At 41.9% G+C, this 22,957-nt stretch overlaps 1 protein-coding gene across 2 annotated transcripts in view; it reads right to left on the bottom strand.

Moving 5' to 3' along the window:
• The window catches only part of LOC140196728 (probable E3 ubiquitin-protein ligase HERC4), a 66,809-nt gene that overhangs the window by 24,340 nt on the left and 19,512 nt on the right, over nucleotides 1-22,957 (bottom strand). For both annotated transcript variants that reach the window (XM_072256413.1, XM_072256414.1), the window contains 4 exons: nucleotides 21,071-21,201; nucleotides 10,033-10,092; nucleotides 3,822-3,927; nucleotides 2,421-2,601 (listed from right to left, as the gene is read on the bottom strand). In XM_072256413.1, the coding sequence (XP_072112514.1) occupies nucleotides 2,421-2,601; nucleotides 3,822-3,927; nucleotides 10,033-10,092; nucleotides 21,071-21,201 (478 nt within the window). The remainder of the gene's footprint in view (nucleotides 1-2,420; nucleotides 2,602-3,821; nucleotides 3,928-10,032; nucleotides 10,093-21,070; nucleotides 21,202-22,957) is intronic.

The following is a 22,957-nucleotide window of genomic DNA, read 5'->3' on the forward strand; positions in this document are numbered from 1 at the left end:
AGGTTAAAAGTTTGAGAGAGCCATGGTTTTCAAGGGATATTGGAAACTTGGTTCGGAAAAAGAGAGATATCTACAATAAATATAGGCAGCATGGAGTAAATGAGGTGCTCGAGGAATATAAAGAATGTAAAAAGAATCTTAAGAAAGAAATTAGAAAAGCTAAAAGAAAATACAAGGTTACTTTGGCAAGTAAGGTGAAAATAAATCCAAAGGGCTTCTAGAGTTATATAAATAGCAAAAGGATAGTGAGGGATAAAATTGGTCCCTTAGAGAATCAGAGTGGGCAGCTATCTGTGGAACCAAAAGAGATGGGGGAGATTTTGAACAATTTCTTTTCTTCGGTATTCACTAAGGAGAAGGATATTGAATTGTGTAAGGTAAGGGAAACAGGTAGGGAAGTTATGGAAACTATGATGATTAAAGAAGAGGAAGTACTGGCGCTCTTAAGGAATATAAATTGGCTAAGTCTCCGGGTCCTGACAGGAGATTCCCTAAGACCTTCAGGGAAATTAGTGTAGAAATAGCAGGGGCTCTGACAGAAATATTTCAAATGTCATTAGAAACGGGGATGGTGCCAGAGGATTGGCGTATTGCTCATGTTGTTCCATTGTTTAAAAAGGGTTCTAAGAGTAAACCTAGCAATTATCGGCCTGTGAGTTTGGCGTCAGTGGTGGATAAATTGATGGAAAGTATTCTTAGAGAAGGTATATATTAATTACTTGGATAGACAAGGTCTGATTAGGAACAGTCAACATGGATTTGAGCGTGGAAGGTCATGTTTGACAAATCTTATTGAATTTTTTGAAGAGGTTACTAGGAAAGTTGACGAGGGTAAAGTGGTGGATATTGTCTATATGGACTTCAGTAAGGCCTTGACAAGGGTTCCACTCGGAAGGTTAGTTAGGAAGGTTCATTCGTTAGGTATTAATATTGAAGTAGTAAAATGGATTCAGCAGTGGCTGGATGGGAGACGCCAGAGAGTAGTGGTGAATAACTGTTTGTCAGATTGGAGGCTGGTGGCTAGTGGTGTGCCTCAGGGATCTGTACTGGGTCCAACGTTGTTTGTCATATACATTAATGATCTGGATGATGGGGTGGTAAATTGGATTAGTAAGTATGCAGATGATACTAAGATAGGTGGTGTAGTGGATAATGAAGTAGGTTTTTAAAGCTTGCAGAGAGATTTAGGCAAGTTGGAAGAGTGGGCTGAAAGATGGCAGATGGAGTTTAATGCTGATAAATGTGAGGTGCTACATTTCGGTAGGACTAATCAAAATAGGACATACCCGGTAAATGGTAGGGCACTGAAGAATGCAGTAGAACAGAGGGATCTAGGAATAATGGTGCATAGTTTCCTGAAGGTGGAACTTCATGTGGATAGGGTGGTGAAGAAAGCTTTTGGTTTGCTGGCCTTTATTAATCAGAGCATTGAGTATAGGAGTTGGGATATAATGTTAAAATTGTACAAGGCATTGGTAAGGCCAAATTTGGAGTATTGTCTACAGTTCTGGTCACCGAATTATAGGAAAGATGTCAACAAAATGGAGAGAGTGCAGAGAAGATTTACGGGAATGTTACCTAGGTTTCATCACCTAAGTTACAGAGAAAGGTTGAACAAGTTGGGTCTTTATTCTTTGGAGCGTAGAAGATTGAGGGGGGACTTAATAGAGGTATTTAAAATTATGAGGGAGATAGATAGAGTTGATGTGGATAGGCTTTTTCCATTGAGAGTAGGGGAGATTCAAACAAGGAGACATGAGTTGAGAGCTGGGGGCAAAAGTTTAGGGGTAACATGAGGGGGGAGCTTCTTTACTCAGAGAGTGGTAGCTGTGTGGAACGAGCTTCCATCAGAAGTGGTAGAGGCAGGTTCGATATTGTCATTTAAAGTAAAATTGTATAGCTATATGGACAGGAAAGGAATGGAGGGTTATTGGCTGAGTGCAGGTCGGTGGGACTAGGTGAGAGTAAGCGTTCGGCACGGACTAGAAGGGCCGAGATGGCCTGTTTCCGTGCTGTAATTGTTATATGGTTAAAGAAGGCTAACACATTATATGCTTCAGAATCACTCTAGCAAATTGCATGGTAACTTCAAGGGGTCTATGGAGATGGACCCTAAGATCACTCTGTTTCTCCATGCTGCTAAGAATTCTGCCAGTTACGCTGTGCTTTGCCTTCAAGTTCAACCTTCCAAAGTATATTACTTCAGTCTTTTCTGGTTGAACCCCATCTGCCACATCTCTGTCCAGCTCTGCATCCAATGTCCCACCTACAACATCCACACTAACCACAAAACTACCAAACTTTGTGTAGTCTGAGGGTCAGATCTGTGGCGCAGCATTGAAATTTCTCCTTTTAATTTCTCCAGCCTGGTCTGTAAGTGAATGCAAGTGCAAGAGCCAAACTTGATTCAGCTCTCTTACCCAATGTTTTCTTTGAGGTCGCATCCAGATGTGCCATGGCTCTTACAAAGCCATGAACTATATCTCTGTCCTTTTGCATTACTTGGCATACTGGCAGAATTAAGTAAATCATCAATGCTTCTTCATCAGAGCCCAACCTCTCAAGATGTTGAATTAATTTTGATGTCAGGCTTGATTTTATCTGTAAAACAAACACTTACTATTTGTACAAAGCAGCATTCAGCCTATGCCAGTTCCCAATCTTGTACATTTTCCCTCAGAAGCTTATTAACTCACCTTGGATCCTTTTGTCATTTAACTAGTCTAAGGGGTAATTTACAGGAATGATTTAACCTACCAGCACTTCTTTTGGATGTGGTGGAAAAGCAGAGTACAGGCAACATACAAGGTCAAGATCAAGCCTGGCTTCCTGAACCTGTGAGGCAGAACTGACTGCTACACCACCATCCCTTCCTTGGAGGCTATCAAATACATGACCATTAAGCACCCTAATTCGAAACAAATGCCTATCATTGTAGCATTGAATTAGGTTCACGGGTCTGGCAAGTAAGATAGAAAACACTGATTGGGAATAAGCATATGAATCAATATTTACAAACAATAACAATTTGGCCAAACATTCATGTTCCTCAAGTTACAGAAAGTACAAAGTTCAATGTTAAACAAACATACTTAGCTAAAAGTGCATGCAGAACATACCTTCCCAATGGTTATTTGCACCACTTGCCTTAAACAAACAAAGAGAGCAAGCCTCTTGCACCTGCTATTTTATAACTGGGATATTTGAAACTGGCTAACCAATGGGAAAAGCAGCTGCAGTTTCTAAACTAACTAATCACGATGGAAAAGGAAAAAAAAATGGGAGGACCTGAGGTGGATCAGAGGAAGGGGCAGGGGCAGGGGAACGCAATGGGAAGGGTTACCAAAAATTGGAAAATTTCAATGTTCATACAATTGGGTGTAGATTACCCAGGCAGAATAAGCCATGAACCCCACAGGACAGTCATGATATCAGAGAGCCCTCAATTAAACAAATTTACAGGATTCTAAGTAAGTTAACAGGGCACCTGGATAAACAACTCAAAAGACTAGCACTTCTGGGGGATATAGTCCATATAGATGAGGTATTCAGAGAGAGGACTGCATGCTCTTTCAATTTCTCTCATTTCATTACAATGAAATGAATATCACTTCATAACAAGTGATATTAGAAACTTTGACTCCACTTTTAAATTTAGATTATTAGGTAGCCCCATATAGCTTAACAACACCAATTTTAATAATCCAATTTAGTTTAAGTAATTCACAGTGTTAAACGGTTACGTATTTTGTATTATAACAGAAGTATTTATATGGTGAAGGCACGACCAGTCATTCTAATGAAATGGTGCCGGTATTTACCACTTCGAGAATCCAGTCTTTTGCAGTAAGCTTCTTAAATATTTCTCTGGCTGCTTCCACATCAACACTCACAAGGTTGTGTCCTGTTTTGCACAGATCTCCTTCACTATAAGGCAAATATTACAATTTCTAATACATCCTTAATATAATTCACAGCATACATCAATTAATCATCTAAAACTCTTCCAAATCCAACATGTCAGCATGTCTCCAAACACAAGGCTCAATGGTATTACTCAAACTCTTTTTTAATCTTGCTTGAGTCCGTGTTTTAACTCAATGCCTCATATTAATAAAGAGCTATATTTTCATTTGGCTGGGTATACAATTAAACATTATTTCTTTCTATCATGAAAGTTCAAAAAGATTTGAAGAAGTGTAAGAACACAAATTAGTTTTGCTGACTCGTCAACATGTTGAGCAACCATTTACCTTTCGAAGTATACTTTCGTAACCTGTCAGTCAGAACATAACTGGTGATGATTCCTTTCCTCCAACAGATGTCGCTTAACCCATTGAGTTCCTCCTGCAAGTCACTTTTGCAGCAGTTGGTGCCAATCTCAACTCCGGGGAAGATACTGAGTTCAAGCCACACTCAGGGCACTTGAGCATAACACGGGGTTTACGCATTGTATACTACCATGGAAGTTCTGCACTATTGGTGATGCAGTGTTCCAGATGAGATGTTGGGTATCTTAATGTTATGTAAGTATTCTTCAGCGACATTTTTAATCAGAATCCTTCAACCATTCAACATCAAATCGATGATGTGGTCATTAGTGATAGTGGGATCATAAATTGTAAAGTTAACTATTCCTAGTAAGTATTTTGCCGGCTGTGAAGCACTTTGGGATGGCTGGAATTTTTGAGGGAATGGTTTATAAAGAGAAACGCCTCTTTTTCTCATGCCCTTAGGTATAACATATCCAAAGTGGAAAGAGGATACATTCTGCCTGGGCACCCTACATCCAATTTTAGTTAACCCTTACCACTGCATTCCCTTGTCCCTGCCCCTTCTTTTGATCTACTTCAGGTCCTCCCATTTAGAACCATAGAACCATAGAAACTACAGCACAGAAACAGCCCCTTCGGCCCTTCTTGGCTGTGCCGAACCATTTTCTGCCTAGTCCCACTGACCTGCACACGGACCATATCCCTCCATACACCTCCCATCCATGTATCTGTCCAATTTATTCTTAAATGTTAAAAAAGAACCCGCATTTACCACCTCGTCTGGCAGCTCATTCCATACTCCCACCACTCTCTGTGTGAAGAAGCCCCCCCCTAATGTTCCCTTTAAACTTTTCCCCCCCTCACCCTTAACCCATGTCCTCTGGTTTTTTTCTCCCCTTGCCTCAGTGGAAAAAGCCTGCTTGCATTCACTCTATCTATACCCATCATAATTTTATGTACCTCTATCAAATCTCCCCTCATTCTTCTACGCTCCAGGGAATAAAGTCCTAACCTATTCAACCTTTCTCTGTAACTGAGTTTCTCAAGTCCCGGCAACATCCTTGTAAACCTTCTCTGCACTCTTTCAACCTTATTTATATCCTTCCTGTAATTTGGTGACCAAAACTGAACACAATTCTCCAGATTCGGCCTCACCAATGCCTTATACAACCTCATCATAACATTCCAGCTCTTATACTCAATACTTCGATTAATAAAGGCCAATGTACCAAAAGCTCTCTTTATGACCCTATCTACCTGTGACGACACTTTTAGGGAATTTTGTGTCTGTATTCCCAGATCCCTCTGTTCCACTGCACTCCTCAGTGCCTTACCATTAACTCTGTGTGTTCTACATTGGTTTGTCCTTCCAACGTGCAATATCTCACACTTGTCAGTATTAAACTCCATCTGCCATTTTTCAGCCCATTTTTCCAGCTGATCCAAGTCCCTCTGCAGGCTCTGAAAACCTTCCTCACTGTCTACTACACCTCCAATCTTTGTATCATCAGCAAACTTGCTGATCCAATTTACCACATTATCATCCAGATCATTGATATAGATGACAAATAACAATGGACTCAGCACTGATCCCTGTGGCACACCACTAGTCACAGGCCTCCACTCAGAGAAGCAATTCTCTATCACCACTCTCTGGCTTCTTCCATCAAGCCAATGTCTAATCCAATTTACCACCTCTCCATGTATACCTAGCGACTGAATTTTCCTAACTAACCTCCCATGCGGGACCTTGTCAAAGGCCTTACTGAAGTCCATGTAGACAATATCCACTGCCTTCCCTTCATCCACTTTCCTGGTAACTTCCTCGAAAAACTCCAACAGATTAGTCAAACATGACCTACCACGCACAAAGCCATGTTGACTCTCCCTAATAAGCCCCTGTCTATCCAAATGCTTGTAGATTCTGTCTCTTAGTACTCCCTCCAATAACTTACCTACTACTGACGTTAAACTCACCGGCCTATAATTTTCCGGATTACTTTTTGATCCTTTTTTAAACAACGGAACAACATGAGCCACTCTCCAATCCTCCGGCACTTCACCCGTAGACAGCAACATTTTAAATACTTCTGCCAGGGCCCCCGCAATTTCAACACTAGTCTCCTTCAAGGTCCGAGGGAACACTGTCAGGTCCTGGGGATTTATCCACTTTAATTTTCCTCAAGACAGCAAGCACCTCCTCCTTTTCAATCTGTACAGTTTCCATGGTCTCACTACTTGATTCCCTCAATTCCATAGATTTCATGCCAGCTTCCTTAGTAAATACAGATGCAAAAAACCTATTTAAGATCTCCCCCATTTCCTTTGGTTCCACACAAAGCCGACCACTCTGATCTTCAAGAGGACCAATTTTATCCCTTACAATCCTTTTGCTCTTAATATACTTGTAAAAGCTCTTTGGATTATCCTTCACTTTGACTGCCAAGGCAACCTCATGTCTTCTTTTTGCCCTCCTGATTTCTTTCTTAAGTATTTTCTTGCACTTCTTATACTTCTCAAGCACCTGATTTACCCCCTGTTTCCTATACATTTCATACAACTCCCTCTTCTTCTTTATCAGAGTTGCAATATCCCTTGAGAACAAAGGTTCCTTATTCCTATTCAATTTGCCTTTAATCCTGACAGGAACATACAAACTCTGCACTCTCAAAATTTCCCCCTTGAAGGCTTCTCACCTACCAATCACATCTTTGCCAGAGAACAACCTGTCCCAATCCACGCTTTTTAGATCCTTTCTCATTTCTTCAAATTTGGCCTTCTTCCAGTTCAGAACCTCAACCCTAGGACCAGATCTATCCTTGTCCATGATCAAATTGAAACTAATGGTGTTATGATCACTGGAACCAAGGTGCTCCCCTACACAGACTTCTGTCACTTGCCCTAATTCGTTTCCTAACAGGAGATCCAATATTGCATCCCCTCTAGTTGGTCCCTCTATATACTGATTTAGAAAACTTTCCTGAACACATTTTACAAACTCTAAACCATCTAGACCCCTAACAGTATGGGAGTCCCAATCAATGTATGGAAAATTAAAAGCCCCTACCACCACAACTTTATGTTTCCTGCAGTTGCCTGCTATCTCTCTGCAGATTTGCTCTTCTAAGTCTCGTTGACTATTGGGTGGTCTGTAATACAATCCCACTAATGTGGCCATACCTTTCCTGTTTCTCAGCTCCACCCATAAGGACTCAGTAGACAAGCCCTCTAATCTGTCCTGCCTGAGCACTGCTGTAATATTTTCCCTAACAAGCAATGCTACTCCCCCACCTTTCATTCCTCTGCCTCGATCACATCTGAAACATTGGAACCCTGGAATATTAAGCTGCCAGTCCTGTCCCTCCTGTAGCCAAGTTTCACTAATTGCTACAACATCATAATTCCACGTGTCAATCCACGCCCTCAACTCATCCGCCTTCCCCGCAATACTCCTAGCATTGAAATATATACACCCCAGAAGATTTTTACCATCACTCACAACCTTTCTATCAGCGGATTTGCTTAAACTTTCAATATCATTTATTTTCACCCCAGCCACACTGTCAGCTCTGGCACTCTGGTTCCCATCCCCCTGCAACTCTAGTTTAAAGCCTCCCCAATAGCACTAACAAACCTCCCTGAAAGGATATTGGTCCCCCTGTGGTTCAAGTGTAACCCGTCTCTCTTGTACAGGTCCCACCTGCCCCAGAAGAGGTCCCAATGATCCTGAAATCTGAAACCCTGCCCCCTACACCAGTTCCTCAGCCACTTGTTCCTCCTCCAGAGCATCCTATTCCTACCCTCACTGGCACCTAGCACAGGTAGCAATCCTGAGATTACCACCCTTGAGGTCCTGCTTTTCAACTTCCTACCAAGTTCTCTATACTCACTGTCCAGGACCTCTTCACTCTTCCTTGCTATGTCATTGGTACCGATGTGCACCACAACACCTGGCTGGTCACCCTCCCACTTCAGAATGTCATGCAATCAATCAGAGACATCCTTGACCCTGGCACCTGGGAGGTAACAAACCATCCTGGATTCTCTGTCACGACCACAGAACCTTCTATCTGCACCTCTAACTATCGGGTCCCCTATCACTACCGCTCTCCTCTCTTTCCCCCCTCCCTTCTGCACTGCAGAGCCAGACTCAGTGCCAGAGATCCGGCTACTGCAGCTAGTCCCAGGTAAGACATCCCCCTCAACAGTATCCAATGCGGTATACTTGTTGTTGAGGGGAATGGCCACAGGGGAACCCTGCTCTGTCTGCCCTTTCCCCTTCCCTCAGCTGACAGTGACCCAATTTCCTGCCCTCTGCTCCTTTGGCGTAACTACCTCCCTGTAGCTACTATCTATAATCTCCTCATTCTCCCGAATGATCCGCAGGTCATCCAGTTCCCTAACGCGGTTTGTCAGGAGCTGCAGCTGGATGCACTTCTTGCAGGTGTCGTTGCCATTTTTTTCCCTTTTTCCATGCACCCTGTCCACCACCCTATCACCCACCTCACCCTCTTTCTCCAGGTTCCATTTACACACACCATGCACACATCCTCTCCCCATCTGGTTCCATCTCCCCTACATCTCAACCTTAATAGCTTTCATTTTCCCCTTCCTTGTTTTTCAGATTCCAGTTCTTGTAGCTTGTGTCCCCATTTATCTCCCTCTAGCCTGTCTCAGTTTTCACCCTACCTGCCTCACCTGATTTGATCTACTCCACTTTCATATTTAACCTTGTTTGCATCCATCTATTATTCATCTGCCTGTCTCCAAAATCCATCCATCTTCTCACCAAACTGGTTTCTTCTGTCTATCATCCCTTATCTCTTCTTAGTCCAGTTATCACTTACCAAACTCCACTCCCCTCTTTACATTGACTTCCCTCTCCATTCACAGTGCTAATGCAGAGCTTTGACCCTAAAGACTGATTTACACTTCTGCGTCAACTCGACGCCGTAAGTACGGCGTCACCGCGACCCTACACAGAGCCTACGCGATCCCTACACCGTAGCCTGACGTGCACCTCTCCCAAAATGTAACTACGCGTCACAGCAACGCAGACCAAACAACTGTGATTGGTCCGCTTGGTAGCATCGCATTTCCTCCTATGCCGCAATAGCTTCCCATTGGGCGACTGAAGGTCAGGGAAGGAACTCTGGCTGCAATGCTTTCCATAAAGCTTTACAGACCTCCGAAATTATGGAGGACACATTTCGCTTTTACGAAAAAAGACGCTTGCTTTAAACTTGTTTACCCCGAGAAAGATTACCATGACCATGAAGCCTTGCACGGGTAGGTGTGTGCGCATGCGCGACGTGCCCGAATTGCAGAGCAATGCAGACACACCAACGCGCAAGTATAAATGCTCACAATGCGCATAGGCCACTTGCGTAGGTTACGGCGTCGAGTTGACGCAGAAGTATAAATCAGCCGTAAGTGTTAACAATTCATCCCTCGCCTCCACATCCTACTAAACCCACTAAGTTCCTCTAGCAGTTTGTTTATTGATAAAATCAAAAATGCTGGAAATACTTGGTTGTATCTATGGAGAGAGAAAGAGAATTAACTTTACAGGTTGATTACCTTTCAGTGGATCATTGTCGTCAACTTGAGACTAACTTTCTTCCCAAAAATACTGCCAGTATTGCAGAGCAGTTTCAGCAGTTTCCATTTTTATTTTGGTTTTTAAACATCTGTACCTTTTCATTTTTTGTGTAATGAATCCAGATTGATGTAAATACTGAGCTCTTATTTCACTCACCTTTTCTTGAGGAAACTCCCAACCAGGCAGGACGAGGATGAAAATATTAAACGAATTTCCCTATAATATGAAAGATAATAAGTGTTATATTGCTCATTTGATACTCTGATACCTTCTTTTAATTTCTAGAAAAGAAATATCTGGCATAATGCTCCCATGTAAATTTTGGAATGAACTTCAAAGAAATGCAACCAACAATTAGTTAGTTAGTAGAATATTGTTAGCACTTGGAATATTGTCCTCAGCCCCGGTCACCTCATTTTGGAAAGATGTAGACACTTGAGAGAGATGCAGAAGAGATTTAACATAAAGCTGCCTGGATAAGAGAGCATGTTTGATGAGGTAAAGTTGAACAAGTTACAGCTTTTCTCCTTGGAGCAAAAGATGATGTGAGGTGACATGATAGAGGTGTTTAAGAGGACAAGAGGCATAGATCAAATTGATAGCCAGAGACCTATTCCCAGAGCACAAATGGCTAATACCAGTGGGCATAATTTTAAGGTCATTGGAGGAAAGTATGGGGGACTGTTTGGAAGTATTTTATTTTATTTATTTATTTATTTTTTAATTTTATTTTTATTTGGATAAGGAATTCACAAATATCACGTACTTTTTTCACACATATAACCTTTTCCATTTTTTTTATATGTATAAAACTACAATTATTTATACATTCTTAAGTACACATTGAGATGATATAAACGGAAAATAAACATTTAAATAGATAATTATGTACTGTGGTAAATCTAACCTATTAGGCGAAGTAATGGAATTAGTTGTTAAGAAAAATGGTAATAATAGTTTCCATATAACCCTTCTGGACCATTTCCACTGGTCCAAAATGTTGTATATAAGCCTATGTATCAACCATTGTAGGTGTTTATATCCTAATTTGTTCATGCTTGCTCCTGCCCGCAGACATAATTATCCAATCCCTATGAACTTATTTACTTAATTTTTTCATTTTTTTATCCCTTTCCCAAATCTTTCCCTTTACTTGTGTTAATTCTCTATTTTCCAAAAGAAAACAAAAAAGAACAAACATTTAGACTCGGGGTGCTTACGTTAGCAATATTACTGTGTTGATGAGAAGAGCAGTATAAATCATTAGGAGAGTCATCTAAAGTCTGCTCGCATTGGGGTGATATATTCAATCCATTTATTCCAGATTTGATAAAATTTTTCTTTGAGTTCTCAGGGAGTAAGTCAACTTTTCCATTTTAAATATTTCCAAGATAATTTCGTACCAATCTTCTAATGTAGGTGGTATTGGATTTAGCCATTTTCTAGTGATTGATTTCTTACTTGCCGCTAAGAGGGCCTGCAGCAACTTTATATCTTCCTTCTGTTCAAGAAACAATACGTGCCCCAAACAGAGCGTCTCAAAGTTCAGAGGTATCTGGGACCTAAGTACCTTAACTAATGTTCTATGAATACCTTCCCAAAATAGACTTAATTTAGGGCAATCCCAAAAAATATGAAAATGATTTGCCTCCTTGGAGCCGCACCTTCTCCAACACATCACATTTGTATCTTTATATTTTTCCTGATATGGGGTCTTGAAGTATCTTATAATGTTTTTCCAACAATGTTCTCTCCAAGTCAAAGAATTAGTCGAGGACCATTGAAAGCTGCAGATTTTCTCCCAAGCCTCCTCTGAAAGTACCAACCCCGCTTCTTTCTCCCACTTTTCTTTAATATACGGTGTATTTACATTTTTAGCATGGGAGAGTGCATTATATAATCGAGAAACTGATTTACTAGGTATTGAACTGCAAGCCGAATTCAGAATCTTGAAAAATTCTAATTCTACTGTTGATAGGTCTGTATATCTACAACTCTGGTTAACATAGTTTCGTACTTGAAGGTACCTAAAAAAGTCACTATGTTCTAGGCCATGTTTGTCCTGCAGGATTTGGAAACCTTGTAATACTCTTTTATCTATAAATGAGAGGTAGGTTGTAAGACCTTTCTTTATCCATAGCTCAAATCTTTTATCTCCTCTGTTGGGAAGGAATTCGGTATCATATGCACACCATCTAAAGAGTTTTAACATGTTATTAATTCCACATGAATTAACCACCTTCTGCCATACTTTTAATGTAAGATTTATCCAAGTGTTTTTAAATTTTTCCAACTGGGCCATCAATCCTTTGTCAGCTATTGAGGCCTGAAGAGGAAAACTGTCAACTAATCGAAATTCTATTTCCTTCCATTTAGCCTTATATTCCCTATTACACCAATATAACAGAGGGGTTATCTGTGAGGCATAAAAATAATTTCTCAGGCAAGGAAGAACCATACCTCCTCCTTCCTTCCCTAACTGTAAGGTGTTATATCGAATTCTAGGTTTCTTTCCTTGCCAAATGAAGCGGGAAATCCATTTGTCCCATTCCCTGAATTGATTATCATCCACTTCCACCGGTAAAGTACGGAAAAGATACAATAACCGAGGAAGAATATTCATTTTTATAGTATTTATCCTTGAATTTAAACTTAAAAAGGGGATAAGATTCCATCTATACATATCTGCTTTTATCTCTGAGATTAATGGCCCATAATTTACCTGTGACAGTGTTGAAAGATCCTTCGGCAGAGTTATTCCTAAATATTTTAATGATTTAGCTTCCCACTTAAGATCATATGTATCTTGCAATTTTTTGGATGGTGTATAATTTAGGGACATAACCTTCATTTTCTTTACATTTATTTTATAACCTGATATTTTCCCAAAGTCATCCAACAGTATAAACAATCCTATAAATGATTTTTCTGGTTCACTCAGATAGACCAAAACATCATCTGCGAATAACGCCACTTTCTGTTCAATCCCTGCCACCTTGATACCTTTTACGATTTCGCTCTGTCTTATTAGTTGGGCAAGCGGTTCAATATATAGCGCAAAAAGGAGAGGAGAAATTGGGCATCCCTGTCTAGTGCCTCTCTCTAACATGAAGGAGTCAGAGAGGTCCCCATTTATCTTAATTCGGGCTGTAGGGCTGTCATATAGAGTCTGAATTACTTTAATAAACTTTTCTTGAAAGCCGAATCTTCCTAACACTCTGTATAGGAATGCCCAACTAACCGAATCAAAAGCTTTCTCAGCGTCCAATCCTACTACCATTGTCTCTGTCTCGTTCTTATTAACCTGTTCTAATATGTGCAGAGTTCTCCTTATGTTGTCCTGTGTTTGTCTTTGTTGAATAAATCCAGTCTGGTCTAAGTGGATTAGGCCAGGTAAAAGCTTTTCCAATCTGCGCGCTAATATAGATGTAAATAGTTTGTAATCTAAATTAAGAACACTAATTGGCCGATAATTGCCACATTCTAGTTTATCTTTACTCTCTTTAGGAATAACTGAAATAATCGCTTCTCTCCAGGAAGGTGGAGTTTCTGCTCTCTGCAAGATCCAATTAAAGGTGTTAAGTAGTAATGGGGCTAACTGTGTCTTCAGGGACTTGTACCACTCTGAGGTAAACCCATCAGAACCTGGGGACTTTCCAGCCTTTAACCTAGAGATGGCCACGTTCAGTTCTTTGACAGTTACTGGTTCTAATAAACTTTCATTTTGTAGATCTGTAAGTTTAGGTAGATCTAAAAAATTCAATACACTGTCTATATAGGGCTCATTGGGGGCCCGGGGTTGGGAGTACAGCTCTCGATAATATGTTTCAAAACTGTCTTGAATTTTCCCTATTGTACTCTCCGCAAGCTTTGTCTTTGGATTCTTTATTTTATGAATTGTATTGTCTGCTTGTTGTTTTCATAATTTATATGCTAATAATCTAGCTGATTTACCTCCTACTTCATAATTCTTTTGTCTCAGGTAAAGAAAATTTCTTTGAGTTTCCAACGTATAAATATCGTCAATTTCACTTTGCAATTTCCTAATTTTCTGTTTTCGATTTGAATTACTTTTGTTGCTATCTACAACTTGAAGTTGTTTTAATTTTCCTTGAAGGTCTGCTAATTTTTGTGCATTGATTTTTTTCATGTGAGTGGTAATGGAAACAATTTTCCCTCTCAGTACAGCTTTCAATGTATCCCATAAGATCACTGGTGATGTTTCTCCCGTGTCATTAAGGTCTAGGTATTCTTTGATTTCTCCCCTTAATCTCTCCATTACTTTCGGGTTATTGAGTATATGTGAGTTTAGCCTCCATAGTGTTTTCCTCATTTTCCTTTCCAGGATTAGAGACATAGAGACTGGGCTATGATCCGACAGATCAATTGTTGCAATATTACAGTTTTTTACCCTGAGTCTATCTGTATTAAAAATAAAGAAATAGTCTATCCTTGAATAGGCTGAATGAGGGAAGAGTAATATGTATAATCTTTACTAGTAGGGTGTAATTCCCTCCAGATATCTATAATTCCCAACTCCTCCATCAATGAATTCACTTTCTGAGTCAGAGGTTTATTCTGAGTAACTATTCTTGAAGAATCTAATATAGGATTTAATCTAATATTAAAATCCCCTCCACAAATTACTACCCCTTGAGAACTGACCATTAGGTCAAAAATGTGTCTATAAAATGACCATTCACAAACTGGAGGAGCATAAACATTCAGCAATGTTATTTCTGTACCTTCTATTCTTCCTGTGATTTTTACGAACCGTCCTTCTTTGTCTCTAGTCTCTGAAATATGTTCATAATTAAGAGTACTTGATATTAAAGTAGCTACCCCTCTTTTGTGACTCAATTTATATGATGAATAAAATACATGCTTAAAGCCCATTCTTTTCAATTTTCCATGTTCAGATTGGCTCATATGTGTTTCCTGGAGGAAAGCTATTTGTGCCCTCTCTTTTTTCAATTTAGACATAATCTTATTTCTTTTAATTGGATTCAAAACCCCATTAACATTATAGGAAATTATTTTTACCAATTCAGTTTGCATTTTTCTCTAGTAGAAAAAAAACACTCTCCTTTTCTAACCAAACAGTAAGCAATCCCTTCTCAACAGTAAACCAAGACATATAACCACACCCTAGACATTCTTGAACGTGTAACATTTGAAAATTTTTCCCGACTTCCCACAGTGAGGCCTGAGCACTGACCCGCCTCAGTTCAGAGGGATAACCTCTATCTTCACCCTGTGTTAGAGGGCCCTCAGTAGTTTGAATAATCATAGAGAATTTTCTCCTATTTATGTCTCGACCATATTGCTATCATTCAAGTTATTCTGTCTAGTTTATTTTCAGTTACCAGTTTTCATTTTACCTTTAAGTCCGATTTACTCTTTTCAGTCATTTCTCTTAATTAATCTGTGTTCTCTGTACATTCGCGTCTGAATATTTGCAGCTTTTCCTTGTAGTTTGACACTCTGGTTCCTGTGGAGCGTCCTCGCCCCACTAACTGCCACGACTTCTGCCGAATCCTCTCCAGTAGCGACTCCGGTTGGGTGATAACTTTAATAGGTAGTCCCCGGTCCGCCAGGTCCAACGTTGCCTCCTCCACCGTAGTGTAAGTTTTTGTCCCTTCGTCGTAAAAGACTCTCAGCCGAGCTGGATACAGGGTCTGGAATCTGATGTTGTTTTCCTTCAGGACTCTCCGTGTTTCCGTATATTCCTTCCGTCTGGCAAGAATCCCCGGTGCGTAGTCGTGGTCTAAACTGATTTTACAGTTGTTCCACATGAAACCTTTCTTTTGCCATGCCTTTTTAAGCACCTCTTCCTTCGTTCTGTAACTGAGAAATCTGACCAGAATCGTTCTGGGCTGGGTGCCTGCTGGAGGCTGTGGTGCCAACGCGCGGTGAGCTCTTTCTGTCTGTAGGTCTTTTGCGGCCGGTATATCAAGGTTCTCTCTAAGTAGCTTCTCCACAAAGGCAATCATCAATCCGGGTTTACCTTCAGTTCCTTCAGGAGCTCCGTAAATCCTCACATTTTCCCTTCTCGAGTGGCCTTCTTGATCTATTAGTTTCCACTGGAACTGGTCTTGCAGCTTCAGCATTTCTGCTATCACCTCCTCTGCGTTTTGTAGCTTCTCTTCAATTCCAACAATCCTTGCTTCGGCTTCATCTATCCGCGAGTTAGTTTTTACTATTTCTCCTTTAATATCTTCCAGCTGTTTCCTGTTATCTTGTCGGAACTCGCGACTCTCTCCGAGAATCAAGGACAGAGTCACCGATTCCCCCTCATTATCTCCGTCCTGGCTTGCCGTGGGGGAGCTAGGCCCGTCGCCTTGCTGCGTCTCTTTATGTTTATCAACCTTCGGAGCGGACTTTTTAATCTTGTTCTTAGACATCATCCTTGCCCCTTTTATTAATATAGTTATGCAATATTAAGTATTTGTCTAAATTCGATTATGGGGCAGTTTACCGTCTTTTTTGTCGAGAGACCTTTTCCTTACGCCGCCATTCCCTTGATGACCCGGAAGTCACCCGGAAGTATTTTATTTTTAAACACACAGAATGGTCAGTACACATTTCACCCCGCTAGGGGTGGCGGTAGATGCAGATAGATTAGGGGCATTTAAGGACCTTGTGAACTCTGCGATGGATAGTCCCAAGACCAGATGTTGAAGGAAGAGGGTTGAGCATGGGTCTAGCAACCCCATCCCATAAGAACCCAGAGCTACCAAAACACCAACTGCAGCGCCAAAGATCTTATTGATGGGAGAGGAGGGCTCTCCAAAGATGGACTATACATGGGAACAACTTGAAGGACTATCCCAGGACTGAGGACTCTGGTGGACTATGTCTCAGTAGGGGTGATAGTCTTAAGAAGAAGAACCTCTTACGTTATCAATAGAAAATTGAGGGCTGTGTAGGAGGGAAGGGTTAGATTGATTTTTCGAGTAGGTTGACAACATATCGAAGGGCCTGCACTTTGCTGTAGTGTTCTATGTTTAATCTGCTAGAAGAACTCAACATGTCAACATGTCAAGCAGCATTTGTGGGTGGGGTGTGAAGTTTAAGGGCTAAACCTTGCATCAGGACTGGTTAAGAATTTAGACCTAAAACATTGACAATTCCTCCATCCCACAGAATTCCTCCAGCACATTGCTCGTAGCTCCAGATTCCAGTAGCTGCAGTCTACTGCCCTCAAAAAAAGTTGCAGGCAGGCCAAACGAAGTCGTGGAAAAATATTTTGGTGTCAACTTCTGTAAAAAAAAGAATCAACAGAAATTCTGGGAGTAGAAATAGTGCTGAGCTTCCAAAATGTGGGATGAATGTTTAACCTCATTCCAAATTGAGAGGCCCACAGTATTGTAATTTCAATATGGTATTAAACAGAAAAAATAACATGGATCCATCAAGGTATTTGGTTCAAAATAATTCAGTGATGTGAACTTCTTCAATGTGGGCATCACTGGAAGAGGCTTCGCAGTAGTGAATTTAAAAACGCAAACACAAGGCCTCTTCCTATAGATGCTGCCTGGCCTGCTGCATTCACCAGCATTTTTTTGTTTGTCAGTGATGTGAACATTCAGTCAGTCTTTCCTACAGATAACTATGAGCAATCTCTTTCACTATTTCTTATTTTATCCAACTAAGAGACTTGCAGGAAATAGTACTGCTAGAAAGCTGATGGGGTTGAATGAATGCAACTACATGCTCTTTCTTATTGGCCAATTAGCCCCATTAGTACCACCATGATTCTGAAGTCATTGTGTTGGGAAATCCGAGCTGAAGAGTGGAAGCAGACTCCGTACTGATTTACAAATGTACCTGAGATGGAAAATCTGTGAATTAATAAGGAACAAAGAAGGATAAATTGAACCAACACACATCAAAGTTGCTGGTGAATGCAGCAGGCCAGGCAGCATCTCCAGGAAGAGGTGCAGTCAATGTTTCAGGCTGAGACCCTTCGTCAGGACTAACTGAAGGAAGAGTGAGTAAGAGATTTGAAAGTTGGAGGGGGAGGGGGAGATCCAAGATGATAGGAGAAGACAGGAGGGGGAGGGATGGAGCCAAGAGCTGGACAGGTGATTGGCAAAAGGGATATGAGAGGGGGGGAAACCAGAGGATGGGCAAGGGGTATAGTCAGAGGGACAGAGGGAGAAAAAGCAGAGTGAGAGAAAGAATGTGTGTATAAAAATAAGTAACAGATGGGGTACGAGGGGGAGGTGGGGCATTAGCGGAAGTTAGAGAAGTCGATGTTCATGCCATCAGGTTGGAGGCTACCCAGACGGAGTATAAGGTGTTGTTCCTCCAACCTGAGTGTGGCTTCATCTTTACAGTAGAGGAGGACGTGGATAGACATGTCAGAATGAGAATGGAATGCGGAATTAAAATGTGTGGCCACTGGGAGATCCTGCTTTCTCTGGCGGACAGAGCGTAGGTGTTCAGCAAAGCGGTCTCCCAGTCTGCGTCAGGTCTCGCCAATATATAAAAGGCCACATCGTGAGCACCGGATGCAGTATATCACCCCAGCCGACTCACAGGTGAAGTGTCGCCTCACCTGGAAGGACTGTTTGGGGCCCTGAATGGTGGTAAGGGAGGAAATGTAAGGGCATGTGTAGCACTTGTTCCGCTTACACGGATAAGTGCCAGGAGGGAGATCAGTGGGGAGGGATGGGGGGGAACGAATGGACAAGGGAGTCGCGTAGGGAGCGATCCCTGCGGAAAGCAGAGAGAGGGGGAGAGGGATAGATGTGCTTAGTGGTGGAATCCCATTGGAGGTGGCGGAAGTTACGAAGAATAATATGTTGGACCTGGAGGCTGGTGGGGTGGTAGGTGAGGACCCGGGGAACCCTATTCCTAGGGGGGTGGCGGGAGGATGGAGTGAGAGCAAATGTACGTGAAATGGGGGAGATGCGTTTAAGAGCAGAGTTGATAGTGGAGGAAGGGAAGCCCCTTTCTTTAAAAAAGAACATCTCCCTTGTCCTAGAATGAAAAATCTCATCCTGAGAGCAGATGCGGCGGAGACGGAGGAATTGCGAGAAGGGGATGGCGTTTTTGCAAGAGACAGGGTGACAAGAGGAATAGTCCAGATAGCTGTGAGAGTCAGTAGGCTTATAGTAGACATCAGTGGATAAGCTGTCTCCAGAGACAGAGACAGAAAGATCTAGAAAGGGGAGGGAGGTGTCGGAAATGGACCAGGTAAACTTGAGGGCAGGGTGAAAGTTGGAGGCAAAGTTAATAAAGTCAACGAGCCCTGCATGCGTGCAGGAAGCAGCGCCAATGCAGTCATCGATGTAGCGAGGGAAAAGTGGGGGACAGATGCCAGGATAGGCACGGAACATAGATTGTTCCACAAAGCCAACAAAAAAGCTGGCATAGCCAGGACCCATACGGGTGCCCATAGCTACACCTTTAGTTTGGAGAAAGTGGGAGGAGCCAAAGGAGAAATTATTAAGAGTAAGGACTAATTCCGCTAGACGGGGCAGAGTGGTGGTAGAGGGGAACTGATTAGGTCTGGAATCCAAAAAGAAGCGTAGGGCTTTGAGACCTTCCTGATGGGGGATGGAAGTATATAGGGACTGGACATCCATGGTGAAAATAAAGCATTGGGGGTCAGGGAACTTAAAATCATCGAAAAGTTTAAGAGCATGAGAAGTGTCACGAACATAGGTAGGAAGGGATTGAACAAGGGGGGATAAAACCATGTCGAGGTATGCAGAAACGAGTTCGGTGGGACTCAGGATGAGGCTTTTCATTCTAGGACGAGGGAGATGTTCTCCTTTTTTAAGGAAAGGAGCTTCTCTTCCTCCACTATCAACTCTGCTCTTAAACGCATCTCCCCCATTTCACGTACATCTGCTCTCACGCCATCCTCCCGCCACCCCACTAGGAATAGGGTTCCCCTGGTCCTCACCTACCACCTCACCAGCCTCCGGGTCCAACATATTATTCTCCGTAACTTCCGCCACCTCCAATGGGATCCCAACACTAAGCACATCTTTCCCTCTCCCCCTCTCTCTGCTTTCCACAGGGATCGCTCCCTATGCGACTCCCTTGTCCATTCGTCCCCCCCATCCCTCCCCACTGATCTCCCTCCTGGCACTTATCCGTGTAAGCGGAACAAGTGCTACACATGCCCTTACACTTCCTCCCTTACCACCATTCAGGGCCCCAAACAGTCCTTCCAGGTGAGGCAACACTTCACCTGTGAGTCGACTGGGGTGATATACTGCGTCCGGTGCTCCCGATGTGGCCTTTTATATATTGGCGAGACCCGATGCAGAGTGGGAGACCGCTTTGCTGAACACCTACGCTCTGTCCGCCAGAGAAAGCAGGATCTCCCAGTGGCCACACATTTTAATTCTGCATCCCATTCCCATTCTGACATGTCTATCCACAGCCTCCTCCACTGTAAAGATGAAGCCACACTCAGGTTGGAGGAACAACACCTTATATTCCGTCTGGGTAGCCTCCAACCTGATGGCATGAACATCGACTTCTCTAACTTCCGCTAATGCCCCACCTCCCCCTCGTACCCCATCTGTTACTTATTTTTATACATACATTCTTTCTCTCACTCTCCTTTTTCTCCATCTGTTCCTCTGACTATACCCCTTGCCCATCCTCTGAGTCCCCCCCCCCCGCCTTGTCTTTCTTCCCGGACCTCCTGTCCCATGATCCTCTCATATCCCTTTTGCCAATCACCTGTCCAGCTCTTGGCTCCATCCCCCCCCCTCCTGTCTTCTCCTATCATTTTGGATCTCCCCCTCCCCCTCCAACTTTCAAATCTCTTACTCATTCTTCCTTCAGTTAGTCCTGACAAAGGGTCTCGGCCTGAAACGTCGACTGTACCTCTTCCTGGAGATGCTGCCTGGCCTGCTGCGTTCACCAGCAACTTTGATGTGTGTTGCTTGAATTTCCAGCATCTGCAGAATTCCTGTTGTTTGCGAGGATAAATTGAACAGATCCTTTAATGATTGAACTGGCATAGGTTCAGGTTTGTGCCTTATGAGTCTATTATATTGCTTGCCCAATGCATAAATTGAGATTCTGCAACAAACTGGCTGAAATGACTCACTGTTGGGAATTCACACAAGCTTGCAAACATTTGTAGTTGCATCGGATGCGTAGAGTTATCTTAAAGCAAAGGACAGAAACCAAATAAATAACTGATGTGAACAGTGCTGACCTTATTGCATGAATTCTTTCTTCATCGTTGTACTCATCGACGTTGACCCATCTCTCAGCAATGGTTGCATCAAGTATGAGCATCTGCTCTTTACTGTCTCTGCAGCGAAGTTCAGCTGCAGGTATTGGAAGCTGAAAGTAAAATACTATAAATAAATGAATCAGACATTGAACTGCTGCATCTTAATTAAAATCAGAGTCCTTACTTAAATAGATAGAAGATGTGACAACAAACCATTGACAGAAAGATTAAGAACAGGAGGCTAATTCTAGGTATCGTTGAAACATATTGATAGGAGAAACGACAATAGGTCATTTCCACCTTCTGGAGAGTGTACTTCGGGGGGCATTGTCTCAGGAGGAGGGATTGCAATTTAAACCCACGATGACAGAGAGTAGGAAATCTGTGGAAATCTCCGCTTTGAATTCTCAGTTATTGAACATAGTCAAGACTGAAACAGATTTTTTTGAACAACAAGTGAAGTTATGGGTCATGTTTTCACTGAATGACTGAGTGGTCATCTCCTGCTTTTATTTCAAACATTCTTGAAATAATTGTCATGGCTGAGGTAGAGATTGGAAGGATCCTGAGCATCCATATCATTAATCTGGTATCCAGTGTCACAAACAAGTACCCCACTTCAACCACTTGTGTAATATGCTATATTAATTTAATGTGTGCAGATGGAATTCTCGCAAATATAAGGTTTAAAATTCTAGTTGATGTTCTTATATTTAGAGTATTTTACATCAATACATTAATCCACCATATAGTAAATAGCATGAATGATTTCTACTGTGATTCAGTTTTGTAAAGGTGTTTTGTCAATTGTGAGAGGACCATGTTTTCGGCTCTGCATGACCTAGCCATGGCAAGGAAATGTCTGCCTTGCTTGGAATCCCTCCTCTATAAATGACATCCAATTGTCAACCAGTATTCCAGAAGGTGTGAGAGCAACTGGTCAGACAACATGTGGCTGTGATAGGTGGGAATGATCTCAGTGAAGCTCTGCTGGGCTTTAAGTATATCACTGAAGTTCATTATAAGTTAGGGCCTTAACGTGCACCTTGCTGAAGTGTGAATATAGATGAGGAATTGGATTTTCAATATTTTTTGTGGTAATGTAAGTAATTGCAACAGCTCTATAAATATTTTACTACAGCATCATGCTTTGATGTTGGTTCTACACTAATTCTGGTTTTTTTCCATTTAGAGCTCCTGTGCTCACCAGAAGGAAGTCTTACAGCGGGCCATGAAAACCATGGAGACTGTTGCCAGGAAATCTCTACTCAGTGTCATGATCTATCAGACCACTGTTTCAGAAATATCAACCACGTGCCCTGTCTGTGCTGTAATTTTGTCAGTAACATTAGGAGAACTACTATGCGTGGCTGCATACAAACAGGGCTCCAAGATTATTTCCTAGAAGATAACTTTGCATGTGCTGCTGCCTTTAAAAAAACCACGCCCAGATTGACATTTATTGGCTTGTTGTTTTTCTGATGTTTAGTACGATTTTGACTTGCTTCATAAATTTGCAACAATCTCTCAGGATGTCCTTTACCATTAGGCAGGAAGTACAGAAGCTTTATGTCCCACACCGCCAGGTTCAGGACAGCAACGTTCCTGCAACCACAGGTTCTTGGACCAACCTGAACAACCCTAATCCTACCTCAGCAAAAAAATAATAATAATAATTGTGGCTCACTTTTTGTACTCTCATGGGCTTAGCTTTTATTATTATTTTTTCTTGCAATAATATCTTGTTTTGCATAAACTTATTTCCCCTTCACCGTCTTGGACAATTTGTAATTTGAAATTCTGAATATTGTCAGTACCAATGTGCCTGAGAGGCTGACGTAAGGAAAGTTTTCATTGTACCTGTAC

Source organism: Mobula birostris, chromosome 4 (genome assembly GCF_030028105.1).
Source record: "Mobula birostris isolate sMobBir1 chromosome 4, sMobBir1.hap1, whole genome shotgun sequence".
NCBI lineage: Eukaryota > Metazoa > Chordata > Chondrichthyes > Myliobatiformes > Myliobatidae > Mobula > Mobula birostris.